We start from the raw sequence: 19,644 nt of genomic DNA on the forward strand, positions 1-19,644 counted from the left end.
CTTTTACATCTAGACAACAGCCCCAAAAAGTGTTTTGTCACTTTAGCCACACACAAAAATAAAACTTCCATGATTTTGTATGTCTGTGTTGATATCAGTTACATGTCAGTGCACTGCCCACAAGGCCATCGCCACCATTAAATTATCAAATTTTAAAATATTACGTTTTATTTTTTAAATTGCAGCCTATCAAAAAAATGAAAATAAAATTGTACCGACTTCAGAAAGGCTTGCTTTTTTTTCCTGGATGAATATTTTTTCAGTAGAAAAGAACAAGGACAAGTTCATGAAAGCCCCTTTTCAGCACCTGCTGGGTATGTAGATGTTTCTTCCCGCTCACTAACGAGGCGGTTAATATTTTATGTGTGGTTTTGTTTAGCGAAGACTTCCGTTTTTTTGATGAGAGTAGCATTTCCCCTGTGGTGCTTCTGCGATTGAGGTTAATGGCCTCCCTCCAGCTCCAATACATCAGGACATTCTCTTGACATTATTTTGACATCAGACTGTCGATTACCACAACCAATTTACCCCATGAAGAGCACGTTAATTATTTCCAACCATAAGTTAAACACACTGGGTACTTTTTTGTGGTGAAACTTATCATATATGTTTGATAAACTATTGTCTAACATAAAATTAGGCTAGCAAAGTAGTTTGTATAGGCATTTTGGTCTTTCCCTCCTCAGTTTCTTTATCTTCTTGACTGTATCCAACACTATTTTTAACTTATTTTATTTACCAATTATTTATTTTATTTTATTAAAATATTTATTTTATTTTATTTAAATACATTTTAGTGTTATTTTGTTTATTTGTTTATTTTATTAATTTATTAATTGATTTGTTATGTAAATTGTTTTTTTTTTTTTTTTTTTTTTTAGTTATGTCCCACACTGCAGATCTTTGGTTTTGATTATAAAACTTGAGTTTTATTCTCATCTGCCTGGAATGCATGGCTCTCTCTCTTCCTGTGCAAGGCATAAGATGCTGATTTAATGATGAATTTTTAATATGTGTTAATCAATAGATCCAAGTAACATTTTCAAGCACATAACCTGCTTCACTCAAATTGCAACAGTTGCTTTGGTGATGGTTTGTAATCAGGGCAATTAGTTAGATTAATTACAATCTGCATGGATTCTTACAAATTATGCCTTAGCGCAGTACATTAGACATACTTCCTGTAAGTGGCATTATGTTTGTGTACAGTCCTTCCTCTGAAACAACAGCTTATTTTCGGTTGACTACACCTCTTCCCTTGTCTTCTCTCAGGCGTTCTGCCCCCTCGGCGGAGTTCTCGGTGGATCGAGCCCGTCATCTCATGTCTTTCCTGACTATGTTGGGCCCCAGTCCGGACTGGAACGTGGGATTGTCTGGGGAGGACCTGTGCACCAGGGATTGCGGCTGGGTCCAGAGACTGGTGAAGGATCTGGTGCCGTGGGATGCCGGTACTGACAGCGGAGTCACTTATGAGGTCAGTTTTCACAGACTGATGACATTGTTACATTAGAACATACTGTGAAAACTTTCAGGAAGGACTTCACATGCTGTAGGGTAGCAGGAGGCAATGTGGGTCATTGTGCATGCACAGAAGCTAGGTTTTCATAATTCGTCTTTTCTACTGTATGGTAATCTGAAATCTTGTCTTGTACCAACTGTAAACAGTATGACAAGACATCAAGTCAATTACTTGGTTTGTCTTAAATACATTTCATTTTTGTTATAATTTGGACAATGAATAGATGATTTTTCTAAATATTTGATCATGGATAACATCATACTTTTAGTAAACATGTTAATGCATTCAGTTCTAAGAAAACTCTTAGATTAATAGATTAATTCATATTAACTAATAGATTTCACAAATTGTGCAGATAATTAAAATTAAATTAATTTAAAATTTACCCTAACAACATTAATGTATGCAATTGCACTCCGGCCTTACATGCACAAACACACACACACACACACACACACACACACACACACACACACACACACACATATATATATATATATATATATATATATATATATATATATATATATGTGTGTGTGTATATAGGTCTGTGTTTGCATGAATTTTGCAAAAAAAAACCACAATATATATATAGATAGATAGATAGATAGATAGATAGATAGATAGATAGATAGATAGATATATATATATATATATATATATATATATATATATATATATATATATATATATATATATATATTGTGTTTTTTTTTGCAAAATTCATGCAAACACAGACCTCAGTGCAAATGACCATTATTTTAATAATTAAATAAAATAAAAAATAATCAATATTCAAATGTTCATTTTTATTTTTTATTGTTGTTGTTGTTAAAATAATAATATTCAGCCTTTAAATAATAACAGTTATAATAAAACTGTTAATGTTGTTGTTAAATAAAAATACATTAAAATAATAGTTATTATTATTATTATTATTGTTATTATTATTAATTAAATTCTAAAATATTAAAAAAAGAAATTTATAAAATAATCCACACTCTATGGACTTAACTTGTGGGTGATATTTGACTTGTTGAGCTTTGTTGATTTAATAAGATACATGGGTTTGATTGATAAATAAATACTCATAATCGGCATCTTTATCATTTATCTTTAAACAGGATCTCTGATGCAGACATTTTTTGTACACACTCTGATTAGTTCTAATCAGCAAGTTTCTGATCAGTTTTCCAGAAATCATTCATAACAGAATGAAAGTTATAATGTAAAATTAAAGAAAAGCTTTAATGGCATTTAAACCCATGAAATTTGACAATCTTAATTACAAGGTAATGGAATAATATTTAGTTTTGTCCTGAAGGATTGATGTGGAAATTAAATTGTTACATAAACAAAGCGAAATCTGCTTTCAATTCATAATGCTTCCACATTGTCTCATACTTAAAAATGGCTTATGAATATACAAAATCCAAGTCTGCACTAGATAAAAAAATACAGAGAGGAAAAACAAGCACAAATAAACTAGTTTCCTCACTGTGTCCTATGTTGCTTCTAGTGTCAATAAAATCTTCATATTTACTCAAGAGCTGTTCAGAGCAAACAGTATTAAGTCTTTGCACATCCCAAATGCTAAGTGGAACCAGGACTTCACACGCTGCCCCCTGCTGGTACGAAACAGTCCAGAGATGTTCCTTGAAAGAAATAAGTTCATTTCAGAAGTTACACTCAGCTTAACCAAGCAGTCGGTCTTTGTTTTGCAGCATTGCTCTGAAAGTGTTGAGGGTTGAATGCAAGTAACTGTCAGGTGACTCAAAGTGCAGAGGCAGGAAACAAGAACATAAATCACTCATAAAGGGAATATTACGCAGTCAATGAATGATGCATATGGAGATGAAAGGTGGAAAGCCCTGGCAGATGGCATCCAAAAGTCACATACTCTACCTCTCTTTTTCTCTTTCCCACCCTCCCTCACGTCTCTCTTCTGTCATCCTGTGTTTCTTTTGTATATCCAAGTCTCCCAATAAACCCAGCAATCCCCAGGAGCGGATTCGACCCCTCACCAGTTTGGATCACCCACAGAGCCCCTTTTATGACCTTTCCGGTGCCCCCATCACACCCCTTGCCCGAGTGGTGGTGGAGAGAATAGCAAGAAAGGTAATTTTTAGAAGCTGTTTTAATTATATATATATATATATATATATATATATATATATATATATATATATATATATATATATATATATATATATATATATATATATATATATATATATATATATATATAGGGCAGTATGATTTTAAGAAATTAATACTTTTGTGCCGCATACTTTTATTCTATTACAAATATATGTTTTGAATAAATGCTGTTCTTTTGAACTTTATAATTATCAAATAATCATTAAAAAGGTATCATGGTTTCCATTTTAAACATTTGTAAATATATTAAAATAGAAATAATTTATTTTAAATGTAGCTATTTCCCTCTATTTTTACATTTAGAATACATTTCCCATCATCTAAATTTCAACTAATTAAAAAGTTACTAACTTAAAATTTTACACTAGTAATTTATTAATAATTGAAAGTTTCAGTCTTTAATCTTTAACACTAATGATTTAATAATATGAAATAATACCAAATGTAATCATTAGCAAATCTTTAATATAATATTATTTTTTATACTGTACATTATAATGTTGTGATGTCTAAATTATTAAAACTAATTGTTTATTTTACTTTAGATGGTTTATTTTTTATTTATTTAGACCAAATAATACAACATATATTGGCCACTTATCAGTTATTGGCGATCACATTGAGCATTGTGTTTTTGTGAATTTATTATTGTTTATTTCCTGTTTTTAGCATTCAATATGAACAGCTGTGTTGTTTAATATAGCTAATGACTCGGAATCGCTGAGTCATAAATGTCCATTTACTAAACAAACTAAAGCAATAGCTTACAAAAATATGTCAAAGCAAGCAGTTGTGAAACGTGAAAACTCAGCAACGCTCATAAAACATCGCTTATGCTTCAAATGACAGTGTTTGGAGGATTCTGTTCTAAAATAATCCATTCTGGAACTTATCAACTTGAACCAGAACTCTTAATATTGCACACCAGATGTTTCATCTCTTGTCTCACAGCTGAGAAAAATCTCATCTCTAGTCTTTTACAATCATCTGCCCTCAGAGAATCATTTTTTTGTGCGTGCGGAGCTTAGCGTGATAGTGATCAGATGGCAAATGGTGGATCTTATCAGGCGCTGTGATGTTGATCCATGTTCTTCCGATCTGCAGGGAGAGCAGTGCAATACCATGCCCGACACCATAGACGATATCGTCGCTGATATTGCTCAGGAGGAGAAGGAGGATGGTGCGTATGGCTATGCTATCTTATCCAATTTGTAGCACCTCATTTAAAAACATAGCCACTGGACAGTTTAATGAACAAGGCAGCCAGCAGGTATCTTATAGTACAACTCTTGTGACGCTAAAGTCAAACAACAGGAAGATGAAAAAGAACAATATGCTTTAGCATGGTGCACTTCAATTATGTTCATTGGCTAATGCACTCTGCCAGATAATTACCTGTGGTTTCCCTCCAGTTTCTTGTGAGAGGAAAAAAAAGGACCGGAATGAACAAAAGCTTTGCAACTTTTAAAGCTAAAGAGTGTAATTTCTATGATACTAGCAGCTATTAGTCCTATTAGACCAGCAAGCCAAAGAGGGATAAAACCAAGGACAGAATGATAGAAATACACAAAAAACAAGTCAATGTTTATGGTGTCCCTATTAAAATGTACTCACCTTCAGGCCATCCTAGATGTAGATGAGTTTGTTTCGTCATCAGAACAGATTCATTCTGACGGCACCCATTCACTGCTATTAAAATGTACTCACCTTCAGGCCATCCTAGATGTAGATGAGTTTGTTTCGTCATCAGAACAGATTCATTCTGACGGCACCCATTCACTGCTATTAAAATGTACTCACCTTCAGACCATCCTAGATGTAGATGAGTTTGTTTCTTTATAAGAACATATTCATTCTGATGGCACCCATTCACTGTAAATGATGTACTGCTAAATTACTCCAATTCTGTTCTGATTCTGTTCTATTCAACTCATCAACATCTTGACTGGCCTGATGGTGAGTACATTTTCAGCAAATTCTCATTTTGGGGTGAAGTATTCCTCTAAGAAAGGGTTTAAAAGTGCTGCTGCTTTCCACGAACCGTGCAATGTCCTCTAATGAGTCAATCCACTCACTCATTTCCACAGCAGACAACACTCCAGAGACGTGCATCTACTCAAACTGGTCTCCGTGGTCAGCCTGTAGCTCCTCCACCTGTGATAAAGGTCGACGGATGAGACAGAGGATGCTAAAAGCGCAGCTGGACCCCAGCGTGCCCTGCCTGCATACCCAAGACTTTGAGCCCTGCATGGGGCCGGGCTGCAGCGAGGAGGGTGAGCTAGATAACACTTGTCTCCAGCTCTCCAGCGCACATAAATCTCTTTGAGGCTGATGGATTTAGGGATCACTATCTCAACAAGGAAGGTGCATAGAATAAGGGAAAGAAAACAAAATGGAGGAAGAAGGAATAAAAATGTTGTGCAGAAAAGCATGCATGAAATGCTGAGTGGAGCAGGTAGTTAATTGATAGTTTTGTTAGTGCGAGTAATGTAGAGAAATGCAAGATCTCTGTTTTCAAGGTTACGAAAACCTTATCTGACCTCAAACTGCTGCTGTGGAGTTTTATGTCTGCAATCTGCTCGAGCAGACCAAAGTATTGATTCCCTCGTTGGAGAGGTAGACGCTATAAACCATAACCATAAACTATATATCGTGGTTTATCGTTTAAAAGAATCAATAAGACATTTGCACTTTGGTAGGTTGGTCATTTGGGTCAGAATGTAAAATCTTGGTAAGTTAAACTGTAAATAATGTTTTCTCTTTTGAATACTTGGCTGTGTTTTTTAAGATCTGTATTTCGACACACATGTAAGAGCTGCACAATCCAGTTCAAATCTCAATAGCTGTATGGCCTTCTGTGACCGCAAGACGTTTTCAGTATAATATAATTTTTTTTTAATATTCTAAAAAAAACATTTTTTAATAGTATGTGAATTATTTTGGTATAAATATTCCGATGTGGTTGGTATAATATACACTATTGTATAATTTTATTTTGTTTTTTTTAATAATATTTAGAAATATTCTAAATATTAGAGTTTTTTGATAATATGTGAAATACTATATGCTGTATAAAATACTATAGAATACAATATACTGTATAAAAATATATTTAAATATTTGAAATATTCAGAACATTTCAGTGTGTCTGGTATGATATAATACACTATATATATATATATATATATATATATATATATATATATATATATATATATATATATATTAGAATGATATAAATCATTTAATTAACTAATTTCACAACTAATTAAGGTAGTAGTAGCAAGTAATGTTACAGTAATATGCAGAAATAATATAATGTGGACAAAAATATGAATAAAAATGATCAACTAAAATGGAGCAAAAGTCTGATTCCACTTTGAATTACAATGTGAAGAACTGGATTGTTTTTTAGCCCACTTAACTAAAACGGTCTGAATTTTATACTTATAAAGCGAAAAAGCATGAATACCCTTAAAAGAGTAACTTTTTACATTAACAGCCCTTTTTGTTGTGCAAAACATCATTTAACTGGAGACAAAGGCAAGAATTGCTAGTTTGTATTATCTGCTGTTTTAGTTTGAATTTGTCTTTTTCTTTTAATCTAGATACCAAAGCCACAAATATCAAAAATAATCACAATAAGATTCTTAGACATTGTCAGAGACATTTTCTGTCTACCAGTCTTTCTCTCCTCACCTGACGACTGGTGGCATTTTCTCTTTTTTTTTTCTTTGTCTGTCAGCATATCTGCATCGACCCATCCATCTGCCTCATCTGTACCTCTCCATCCTCCGATCCGTCTGTTTTTCCACATCACGTCTTCATTCTGTCTGCTCTGACTTGAGGCTTTTAAAGATGTTGAAGGCGGTTGTTTCTCACCAGCACCCGCTATTGATTAATAGAACCTGCATTGCTTTGCATAGACTCTCTTTTGTTTTTAATTAATGGGCCGTTAAGGGCCTGCATTGATTGATAATCCACCATCCCATTGACAGGCAGACACTGGGGCCTCTGGGGGCCCCATCAGGGCCACGTTTATTTACAGCTCTTATTAATGATTCACTTAGTTCTGCTTTATTAGGTAGTGCTTGCTGCTGGTCCCAAATGGGGTCTACACTGGAGGCAAATCTATGGAGAGTAGCCCCAAGTTCATCCATCCCATCTGATAACAAATCTATTTACAAGCTCTGCCTTAGAGATAATTGGAACAACTGAGGTGGGATAAAGCATGGCTGGATCAGTCAATGTGATCACATCTGTCAGCACTTTATAAGGGCAGAAAGGTGGAAGATATGAATGATGACCTATAGAGCATGGCAGCACTGCGAAAGGATAAAGGAGGACTGTAATCTTACAGTCTGTCGTACATAATGAAACAGGATTATGAGCAGGTAAATGCATTGAATTGCTGTATCGAAGAGGGAATATCATATATATATCTTACAAGAGGGAATATCTTACATTTTATTGTAACTGAATAAAAAATAATCAAAGTAAACCAATTTTGTGGAAAGTGATAGTTAATTGTTATTATTATTATTCTATGCATTCTGTATTACTTTTGATTTTGTTGTTGAAATTATTGTTGTTATTATTATTATGAGATGCTGAACAGTACTGAGGTTTGCAAGTGTACTGGACGTCTGTTTGCTCATACATGTATAAAAAACAATTAAACCACGAATACATTTTTGTCAAAAAATGAAATAAATAACAATATGGTCAGATTTCAATCATTTAAGCATAAATCTTGGGATCAAGCTTTTTATGAGAAATATAATTTGGGAAATTTGTGGCCTAGTGAATAGAGAGTTTGACTCCTAAGCCTAAGGTTGTGGGTTCGAGTCTCTGGCTGGCAATACCAAAACTGAGGTGGCCTTGAGCAAGGGACCGAACCCCCAACTGCTCCCCGGGTGCCGCAGCATAAATGGCTGCCCACTGCTCCGGGTGTGTGTTCATGGTGTGTGTGTGTGCACTTTGTATGGGTTAAATGCAGAGCACGAGAACTGAGTATGGGTCACCATACTTGGCTGTATGTCATGCCACGTTACTGAAATGTGATCAAATGTATCTATTCACTCATCACCAGAATGTACTTTTAGGAAAGATTTTTGTGGCATACAGTACCTAATTAGCATATGACTGTGTTCTCTTCCCTAGAGGCGTCCACCTGTATGATGTCAGAGTGGATCAGCTGGTCTCCGTGCAGCGCCTCGTGTGAAATGGGCATGAGGTCCAGAGAGAGATATGTCAAGCAGTTCCCAGAGGACGGCTCCAGCTGCACGCTGCCAACCGAGGAGACAGAGAAGTGTGTGGTCAACGAGGACTGCTGTAAGTTTTATATATATATATGTTTTTTTTACGAATGTTCAATATGAGTATTTAGTCAAATAACTATCCTAAAGTCTACACAAGTAATGTTAGAGACATGTTTTTGTGTGTTTCAGCTCCCAGTAGCTGCGTAGTGACCGAGTGGGCTGAGTGGGAGCCCTGCAGCGTGAGCTGTGGAGTGGGGATGAGGAGGAGAGAGCGCATGATGAAGATGGAGGCCTCAGATGGATCGCCCTGTCGAGTGCAGCTGGTGGAGGCAGAGAAGTGCATGCTGCCTGAGTGCAGTAAGTATAAAGCCACAAAATGTCAGTTCACTCAACTCAATCCAATACCTTCTCATGGGCCAGGCAAGATCCCCCCGCTTCACCAGGTTTGATTCATTAACAGAATTCCTTTGCTGCTAGTCGATTTCTAATTAGAGCTGCTTGTCACTTGCCCCGGGGAGGGATGGACCAGCCATTCTTAAGGTCTTATTTAAATTGAGGCATCAATTTCATGCTTGGGATGGTGTAGATAGTAATTGCTAAATCCTTACTTTATTTGGCTCCATCATATTTTTTTTTAAGACAAGACATACAGAAGCAGGTAATAAACGTACATAACATAAAAATAATGTGTAGTCACATAATATGACCTTTATTTATCTGCTAAACAGCTTTCAAATTTGTGAACAGAAGTAGTATTTAAAACCTTTAATTTCAAGTTTAACATGCTTCAGATTGAACCAGTGAAATAATATACATAATCAAAAAAAAAGAAAAAAAAGAAATAGTACATTATGTTCTATTACCAATACAACATTTATGTCTTTGTTTGTTAGTCTGTTTGTTTATAAATTATTTGTTTGTTCATTTATATTTTTCTATTTGTATTTATTTTTTTCATAGCAAGATTTTGTATATTTTAATACAATCGGCACATTAAATATTACATTTGATGTTAATTATAATGTGGTCTTATTTAACAACAACAACATTAATAATAATAATAATAATAATCAGATATTCATTTTTAACTAATTTAAATATTATTGATGTACAGTGGATGAAAAAAAACAGTAAATGCATCATGGTGGTTTTGGTTTCTGAATTGTGTTTGTTTTATAACATTAATATTTTAAATATAATTTATCTGAATGGCTATACAGTATACATTTGAAACATATGCTGTAAAATACCTTTATATATATATATTTTTTTTTATATATAAACATACACCCTTCATATAGATTATAGATACACCAAACATAAAAGATTTATAAGTATGTAACTTATTAACAGTTAATAATGTAGTTGTTAAGTTAAGGGATCGGGTTGGATTAACGGATATAAAATATGGAATGGTCGTTCAGAATAAGACATTAATATGTGCTTTATAAGCACTAATAAACAGCCAATAGGCTAGTGATATGTATGCAAGTTAACAGTGAAAATAAGTCCTTAAAAAAAGTATTACCTTATTTATACTTGCAAATGTATAATTAATATTGAATTCAGTAACAGTTTATTTTAGGGTATCTTAACTAGTTGCTTATTAGCATGCATATTACTAGAATATTAGCCATATATTAGTACTAATTAATCACATTTTAATGCCTTATTCTACATTCCTTATCATACCTAATACCTAAACTTAACAACTACCTTACTAACTATTAATAAGCAGCAAATTAGGAATTATTTTGAGAAAAGTCGTAGTTTACAGTGAATAATTGTTCCCTATTCTAAGTAATTTTTTATGTTTAGTGTGCTTCATCAAATGACTAGTACTTTCATAAAAATACAAAAAAAACTAGTATGCACTAGATTATGTGGATTGCAAGTATATGCCATATAAATCTGCACTTGATACTGTGCACCTCTAATTTAGTATGCCTTGGGTGCATGAACAGTAGGAACTGTTCATAACTTGTGTACTCGTGTGTGTGTGTAGATGAGGTGGTGTGTATGCTGTCTCCGTGGTCAGACTGGGGAGAGTGCAGTGTGTCTTGCGGTGTGGGTATGCGTTCCCGTCAGCGCATGCTGAAGACGCCTGTAGAGCCCAGCCTGTGTTCAGATGAACTCGAGCAGGTTGAAAAGTGCATGCTTCCTGAATGCTGTAAGTAACACAGACACACACACCTTTATTTATACCAGACTTAGTGTTTGTATGTAAAGTTACAGACTAACCCTAATGCGATTTACCAATTGAAGACGTCAATAAAGGGAGGTTTTGTGATATTTAGTTCACAAAGTATGCACAGAAACAAACAAATGGATGAAATGCTCCCTTTTTAATTCCTTCTGTTCCTCCTCCAGCCACGGACTGCATGCTGTCGGAGTGGTCGGCATGGTCTGAGTGTAATAAGTCTTGTGGGAAGGGTCACATGATCCGGTCACGGATGGTCAAGCTAGAGCCTCAGTTTGGAGGCATGCCCTGTCCCGAGACGGTCCAGAGGAAGAAATGCAAGATCCGCAAGTGCATGAGAGGTTCCCGTGCCAGCGACAAGAAGAAGAGACAGGAAGCTTCAGACAGGAGAAGAGCAAAACCGAGCAGGGAGTCTGTGGCAGAGGAAAGCTCAGGTCCAGAATTATTTAATATTTACTTATTGCAAGTTTAGCTCTCTGCCAACCAATCATTCCTGGAAGCAGGATTTTTGTCAATTGCTCATGGTTTGTGCCTCTGAATTTGACTTGAATTTGAATTTGATTTATATGAGACGGTTACTCCGAAGAAGTCTTTGCAATCTTTCATCAGTATTTAATAACATCAACAGCCCCTTAAAAACTTTTCTTGACTGATTTCACCTTGGTACAAAGCTCCCATAGGGACATGGTGATGGAAGATATTATGAAATGGGATGGAAAAAACATTGTTCACTCAAACTTTTTGCATTGTCTCCTAAGAATATTTTGCATTCTCATATAAAACCTGTGTGTTCTCATGAGAGAATGCACTCTTGTACATAATTACTTGAATAAGCTGACCGAAAGGGACATGGCGATGAATAAATAAATAAAATAGGAAAATGAGAAAGGAAAAATTATATTTCAATACTTTTGTGTTCATTTGCAAAACTTTTGGGATCCCCCAGGAAATTCTGCTTTTGGTGATGAAAATAATACGAAGTGCCTGGGAAAACTGTATTTCAGTACTTAAGCAGTTTCTCTATGGAAAGCAAAAGTTTTTCAAGCAAAAGCACTCTTCCTCTGTGGGAACACAAAATGTTTTGTGAGGGAATGAAAAAGCATTGAAAAATAATTTTTTATTACCATCTCACTTTCAAACAACCATTGAAATATGTCAAGATGATGCGAAATGCCTTTTTTCAAAATTCAATCAGTTCCACAGGATAAAATCAAGTTTTTATTTTTTTATTTTTTTTATCTCATTTCACACAGAAATATGCAACATTAGAGTGGTAAAATAAATTTCTTCTCACCCATTTGAATATAAGTTACTTTCCTTTGTGTTCCTGAAAAATTCTGAAAATGACCTTGTTTCAAAACCTAGTGAGCTGCCTACAGTGGAAGTATTTTAAGTCATCATACGTGCGCTCTTAAAAGGCAGAGAACTAATGAATCTGCTTTGATGGATACTTTGTGATCAGACTCTGAAGTTTGATTCACATGTACCATTTATTGGAGGCAATCCCAAAATGCACTGTAATTAGGTCTGAGACTTTAAAAATTATTGTTTGTAATTAATAATTTACTCATTTACCCAATATTTATGTGTTCTGTACATTTTAGGGTTACTAATGCATTTTAGGCTCATAACTTGGGGTCAGTACGGTTTTTAAACGTTTTTGAAAGATGACTCTTGTGCACACCAAGACTGTGTTTATTACAGTAAAAATACAGTAAAAACTGTAGTTTAGGGAAATATTATTACAATTTAAAAATAACTGTTTTCTATATGAATATCTTTTAGATTGACATTTATTCCTGGGATCAAGAAGCTGAATTTTCAGCACCATCACTCCAGTCTTCAGTGTCACATGATCCTTCAGAAATCATTCTAATATACAGATTTGCTGCTCAAGAGACATTTCTTACTATCAATGTTGAAGTCGTGTTGCGTAACACTTTTGTGGAAACAATCTTTTCAGGATCCTTTGATGAATAGAAAGTTCAAAAGAACATTTATTTGAAATAGAAATCTTTTGCAAAATTATAAATGTCTTTACTGTCACTTTTGATCAATAAAGCAACAAGGCAGCTTACTGTTTTGGAACAGAGCCAATATATTTGTTATTGATCAAATTGCTCTCCTAAGCTCCCTGTAAACCTTCTGTACTGCTCATATGAATCGATCAATACATCCAATCTTTTAAAGCTCTGCTGCTCTCTATGAGCCGTAGCATCTCTTACACACACATTAACGCACATATATTGTCAGCGTATGACGAAGTGATTCAGTATGGCTACAGATGGTGATGTAGAGGATCCCATGCTCATTGTACTAGGGAAGTCTCTCTGGTCTTGCCACTTATTCCCAACATGCATAAACACACACGCTCATAAATCACCTTTAACTGTGCTGTCCCCATCAGCTGCGGAGGACACTGGTGATATTCATTCTTGACACTTTACCTTGGTCACCACCAGCACGCTTCAGAATCCCTCCATCTTCCCCAGCTCCACCTAAATAAATCTGCTATGGGGTAATTTCATAATATGTTACATATGTTATATGTGCAGCAGCAGTATTTCCTACATGCTCACAGCAGCGTGTCTGTTAATGTATTAGCAGTAGCAAGTCTCAGTACTTGCTCTGCCACCGCAGCAGCAGTGTAGCAGATCTATTCCACCAAAACCATTACCACTAAGGTATTACCATACTAAACTCTCCAGAAGCTGTCATGACAGAAATTTATTAGTGAACTTTCCTTTTAAAGGGCCAAATTCCCCCTTACACAAACCCCCCCTTGATTTTCTTTTAATCTCTTCCAGCAGCCTGCCCGATACGCCCGTGGTCCAGCTGGACGGAGTGTACCAAGCCATGCAGCGGGGGGATCCAAGAGCGTGTGATGAACGTTAAAAGGAAAGGCAAATCTTCACAGCCCAGCAACTGCAAAAACAAGAAGGAGATCCGTGCGTGCAACGTGCATCCGTGCTAAAAGTGACTCTCTATCACTGTAATACAATCACACACACCCCACCCCCCCGAAAACACATTGACTCAGCACTTAAAGTGACTGATTAGGGCAGGAACAGCATAGATTTAACCCAAGGTTTCCAGAGACGGGAATGGCGAGGGGTGTGTGTTTCAGCTTTTAGGGTTTTAGAGTAACACACACGTGGACCAGGCCTGTTATCAGTGATTAGTTTTAGATGCCTTCTTCGCAGGCGTATATACTGTATCAATGTATAACCGACACTTTTCAGTACCAACTTCACTAAAACATCAGTGTGCACTTCATTTTTAAAGACAATTACATCTTCTTTTTACTTTTATGCACAACCACCATCTTTTTGGGTAAAGGTCGGCAGTCAGAACAGATACGTAGCATTTCCTGTAAACAAAATATTGTTTTCTTCATCCCATAAATATTTTGGATGCAATCTTATATTGGGTTGTGAAGGAAAACAGGACATGATGTCGGATTGACCAGTTAATTCATACAGTGTTTGGTAAGGACAGAGGATTTTTTTAAAAATAAATATATATATATATAGAAAATCTAGCTGAATACAGGCTTAGGGTAATGCATTGCACAGCCTATGGATAGTTTAACATTGTATGTCTGAAATAAAAAGCACAGGTAAACATGACCATTCAACCTTTTTCTTGGTTTTATTTTATAAATTGTGATATATTAATTCCGAGTTGAAAATAGATTGTGACTTTTTATTGCATTATTAGATGTATAAGAGGCTAATGTTAAATATTAACTCATCTGTAGGGAAAGAAGGCATTTAAATTAGACATTTTCTTACTTTTATTGTGGAATTTTGATATATTTAGCTTCAAAAAGTCTTGCCAAAGTCAATTGTGGATTTTCTTCTTTTTCTCTGTTGTTCTTCTCTACCTTCCTTTCTTTCTTTTCACTCATATTCTGCTTTTTTAGAATAAATCTTTCCAACAAAAATGTCTGTGACTACGTTTTGGATTGCTCATTGCCTCAAACACACATATTGCCTTATAATCTTTCCTGATCTAGGCTCTCTGTATTACCACTAGGGGGAGACAGAGACTAAAGTTGCGATACATAATTACGTCGTAAATTCGTCACCAAGTGGCATAACAATTCAATTGCTCGATAAACATGGCAGCTGGATGAAACCTTACAGGAATAAGTCAGCCAAAAATTATCATTCACATTATTTTTTCTTTCTTCACATCTGTCGTAGCGTCTTTTTAGTGTTCTATAGACGACAGAACGTCATGTGGATTCTGAATGTAAACTATATTTCAGTTTTAGATATATATTTTCTCTTAGCTAAGGTTTTTAAGAAATATCTGATTTCGTGCTTTTAACTTGTTTAGATTTGGTTTTGGCAATGGATAGCTGGCAAAAACGGTCTGATAGCTCTGTGAGGCAAGGATGTGTCATAGCCTGTTTTCTTTAGCTTATTACACTTTGGAAAAATCACAAGCGTCGAGCTGAAGTGTTGCTCTGTTAACGTTGGTGTTGTACATTTATTTAGGTTTGAACTCGCCTTTTAAACATTTATTGAAACTCCTAGTGTGATTTAGTTTGACAAGTGTGCGGTAAACGGACCAGAGGCTTTATACTCTTAACACAGGAGATTTCCCTCTCTTCCTAAACATGATGGGAGCAATTTATTGTTAGAACGCATCATGTCTCGGCGAGTACTGAAATTAATTAAACTGGGCCAAACACAGCAGCTTGGTAGTCATGGTAACACGCGCTGAAGCATTAATATTTCTCACACATGAAACGACCGGGCAGTGGATTTAAGACCTACTGAAAAAGTTTGGCTTGTGAATTATTAATGAGACGTGACGTTTCACCGGTGGCCTGCTTCAATATACTTAATATCAATGTGGTCAGTTTATCTATAAAACCAGAACGCCATAATATATGGGAGAGGAAAAAAAGCATTTTCAACTAAAATGATGTTTATATGAATTTTTTTTTTTTTTTTTTTTTTTTTACATATCATGGTAACCATAAATCTACCATGGCTTTGCTACACTGACCATAGTATTTGTAGTACTGTGGTTATACAAATGTAATCAATATGCCAAAAAAAAAAAAAAAAAAAACACGGTAAGTACAGTTTTACTACAACAAAGCCATGATTAATTTTCATAAGGGATGGGGAAACTGCTGTTTACTGTGCTTCTGAAGCCTGAATTGTTCACATTTGTGTAGCTGCTGAAGGCTTTTCAATCCACCGAAAGGGGTGGAGCCGACTGCTATATACAATAAGTTGGCTCTGAGTGCTATTTTGTCTGAATCTGACGTGACAGTTATTGACAGTCTGTGTAACCCTTGTTCCCTTATCTCAGAGAACCGAGGTTATATTTGTAAATGGAGCGTTCCCTTTCCAACTGTCTCTCCTGTTGAATCGCTGATGCTTATGGAGAATATGTCCAATAGTGCCGTGCTATAAGCAAGTGCAGAACAAAAAGCACAAAAGAGCTGCTTTGAGTGCCTAAATGGTCCAGAGCACTCAACATACACTCTAAAATCCCAAACTGGACATAGTGGATTAGGACCATGCTTACCTTCTGAATTTGGGAGTGCTAGAAGGATGGTGACTTGTGCTCTGAATGGAGTGGAGAGCACTTTCAGCACATCGCCGTATATTGGTTTGAGGATGTCTTTACAGTCATTAGGCCCAAACTCAAGACAGGAAGCACTGACTGACAGTACTTGCAGGTCACCTACTTGCTTGCCCGATGCTTAAACCGGAAGGAGGATGGTCTTAAGGGACAGGTGCCGCAAGTCGGCCGACTGGAGGACCCCAAAGTGGAACTGAGGATTATAGGTAAGTCCCAAATCCACACAGAATGAGGACAAGGTGGAAATCTCAGAGCTCTCCTAATAAACTTAATGACTAAGTCATTTCTGCTGGTCATAGTCTGCCGCATATACTTTGAGCATAGAAGGGTTGTGCCCCTTATCCAGCTACTCTTGTAGAAAAGTTAGAATGGAGGACATGTTGCAAAAGGATGGGTCCTCGTTCCACACTGCACACCAGTCAGAGAAGACTGGTTGCTGCAAATACTCCCATTAAGGGGCCAAACATGAAGGCTCCACAGCTCTGCCCGGGGATTTGCAAGAGAAGGTCCGTCCAGAGTGGTACTGGCTATAGTTGGCCAGAGCATCTCACTGTTTTGAAAAGTAAATTGGGCAGTGGAAGTTGTCCACCTCTGCCCTACCGAAGACAGACCAGGTCACTTTAACAGTTTTGAGATGTAGTCTCCATTCTCCTGGAGCCACATTGCCCCTTGACACCATGTCTATTCCTTGGTTCAGTTTGCCTGGCACACAAACTGCTCTCAGTAAGAGGAGAGTGCACTGTGCCCTTAAAAGGAGGCGCCGAGCCAAGCTGTGAATGGAGCGTGACCTGAGACCACCTTGGTGATTGATAAGAGCTACCACCGTCATGTTGTCCAAACGTACCAGGACATGGTGCCCCTGCAGGAGAGTTTTCAGGGCTAGAAAAGTCGTAGGCGAGTAGGCGTTGTTCTAGGTTTGACAAGGAGGAATTCAAGATTCCTTTCCTGTAATAAAACAATAAAGTTCACTTGAATTGATGTTATTTATCTATCTGAATTTGAACTTAATTTAATTCTAAACTGAAAGTATGGGATGTTCAGCATAATCAAATATCTAAATTAATGCATAATCAATATTTGTGATCAGTTCTTAATTAGGAATAGTCTAAATTTAATAATCACTTGAAATTGGAGTAAGATTAAACACAGAGCTAGACTAAAATGTTAACTAAATCTTGATAAACTAAGTGTGCAAGTTAAATACCCACACGCATTATTCCTTCACCCACGCCATTGGATTCTGTCGTTGGACTACTTGGGTGGACCTTACATTCCTTAAGATTCCCAACTTTAGAAAAACAGTAAAAGTACATCTGAACCATATGTCATGCACAACCGAACACTGTCAGTTCAAGTTTCCTGACAGTGTTAAATGCTACAAAATCATTACTTGGTTTTCAATGAAATTGGTTTCTTTCAGAGGTTTTTCCTCTGCATTCAGTTTTATTTGAAGGTTTTCCAGAGGTTGTGACCCTTCTTTACAGAGCATGTTACTGTCCATGGGTTGGTAGAGACAGCCTTGATGTGTGGGGAAAAAATGTGGATGAGTTTTACATTATATAGGTCTATGGAGGGGTTGCGTGTGGGCAGGGCCTGCACGTTATTATAAAATGATGGAAACCATGGGAACATAATGGTCGTACTGTGGAAAGACCATGAAGCAGAGAATAATGTGCAGGGTACAAGGTGTTGAGATGTTGGTAATCCATGAAACACATTTTAGAAAAATGATCTGCATCTATATGTACATAAAAGATGTTTCCTTGAGCCTTTTGTGAATTGAATGCTCAATTGCAAGAAATGAAGAATAGCAAAATTAGTATTCTGGGTTTTCATATGTCACAATGCATTTCACAAAAAGAAAATTTGAAATGTTAATCTTTAGGCATTGGACAGAAGGCCATTCAATCCCTTGAGAACAACAGAACGCAATTCTACTTTTATAATCAATTCAAAAAGGTGCCACAAACAGCCCGAAGCAAGAAAGGAAAATATATGGATTGTGTCTTCTGCTGCATGTTTAGATGTTGTGTATTCAGGTTGAGTTTTTCTTTGTTTAATGTACAGACTGCCCCTGAATGTTTGCAGCATTACCTGTGATGAAAGTGACCAGTAAAACAATGCTGACAGCGGTACATTCTGCACTCACGTGTGATGGGAATTCAGGTTTTTCTTGAGAAAAACAAAGGAGCACGAAGAGCTATCCTTCATACAATATCTTGTGTTCAATTTGAGTATCTTGCATTAGTAGACTTTTAAATTATTATATTGGCATGTTATTGTAAATATAGGCCTATATATTCTATTCACAAAATTATTAGAGTCATTCAGAGTTGAAGATACGTCCTTGTTGTCTGTTCAGTAGTTGTCTGTTCATTCTGAGTCAGTAAGCTGATGAGTCAGGAACGACATATTGTGAAGCACCTAGGTCTTTTCAGCTGAATCGTAAAAGGATTCAGTACTCTTTAACGTAAGTTGTAGCCATCTGGTGGTCAAACCGCTAATGATTTGCAACTGCAACTTGATGGATTTATCACAAACACTTCCCTTTCACAAGATGTTAATTAATGGTTCCTAGATTTATTTATGTTTTTAACAGCTGTTTGGTCTCTCATTCCGTCGACACAGTAGAGGATCCATTGGTGAGCAAGTGATGCTAAACTTTTTCAAATATGTCCTGATGAAGAAACTAACTCATCTACATTTTGTATGGCCTGTGAGTGTGTACATTTTCAGCAAATTTTCATATTTGGTTGAACTTTTCCTTTAAGTTGTGGTCACATTTACTACTGGCAAATTTTCACGGTCGAAATTCAGTTATTTTAGGAATCCATGTGATTGTGATCCCCTTGAAGATTTCTTGACGAGTTGTTCAGACAAATTCACAGACGAAA

At 36.1% G+C, this 19,644-nt stretch overlaps 1 protein-coding gene across 1 annotated transcript in view; it reads left to right on the top strand.

The window, feature by feature from the left end:
• The window catches only part of LOC113066844 (spondin-1-like), a 53,963-nt gene extending 38,908 nt beyond the window's left edge, over positions 1-15,055 (top strand). The window contains exons 8-16 of the mRNA XM_026238911.1: positions 1,273-1,474; positions 3,497-3,637; positions 4,784-4,859; positions 5,767-5,952; positions 8,843-9,013; positions 9,130-9,297; positions 10,946-11,110; positions 11,311-11,574; positions 13,951-15,055. Of these exons, the coding sequence (XP_026094696.1) occupies positions 1,273-1,474; positions 3,497-3,637; positions 4,784-4,859; positions 5,767-5,952; positions 8,843-9,013; positions 9,130-9,297; positions 10,946-11,110; positions 11,311-11,574; positions 13,951-14,114 (1,537 nt within the window). The 3' untranslated portion in view covers positions 14,115-15,055. The remainder of the gene's footprint in view (positions 1-1,272; positions 1,475-3,496; positions 3,638-4,783; positions 4,860-5,766; positions 5,953-8,842; positions 9,014-9,129; positions 9,298-10,945; positions 11,111-11,310; positions 11,575-13,950) is intronic.
• Positions 15,056-19,644: the final 4,589 nt, after the last annotated feature.

Source organism: Carassius auratus, chromosome 50, assembly GCF_003368295.1.
Source record: "Carassius auratus strain Wakin chromosome 50, ASM336829v1, whole genome shotgun sequence".
Lineage (NCBI taxonomy): Eukaryota > Metazoa > Chordata > Actinopteri > Cypriniformes > Cyprinidae > Carassius > Carassius auratus.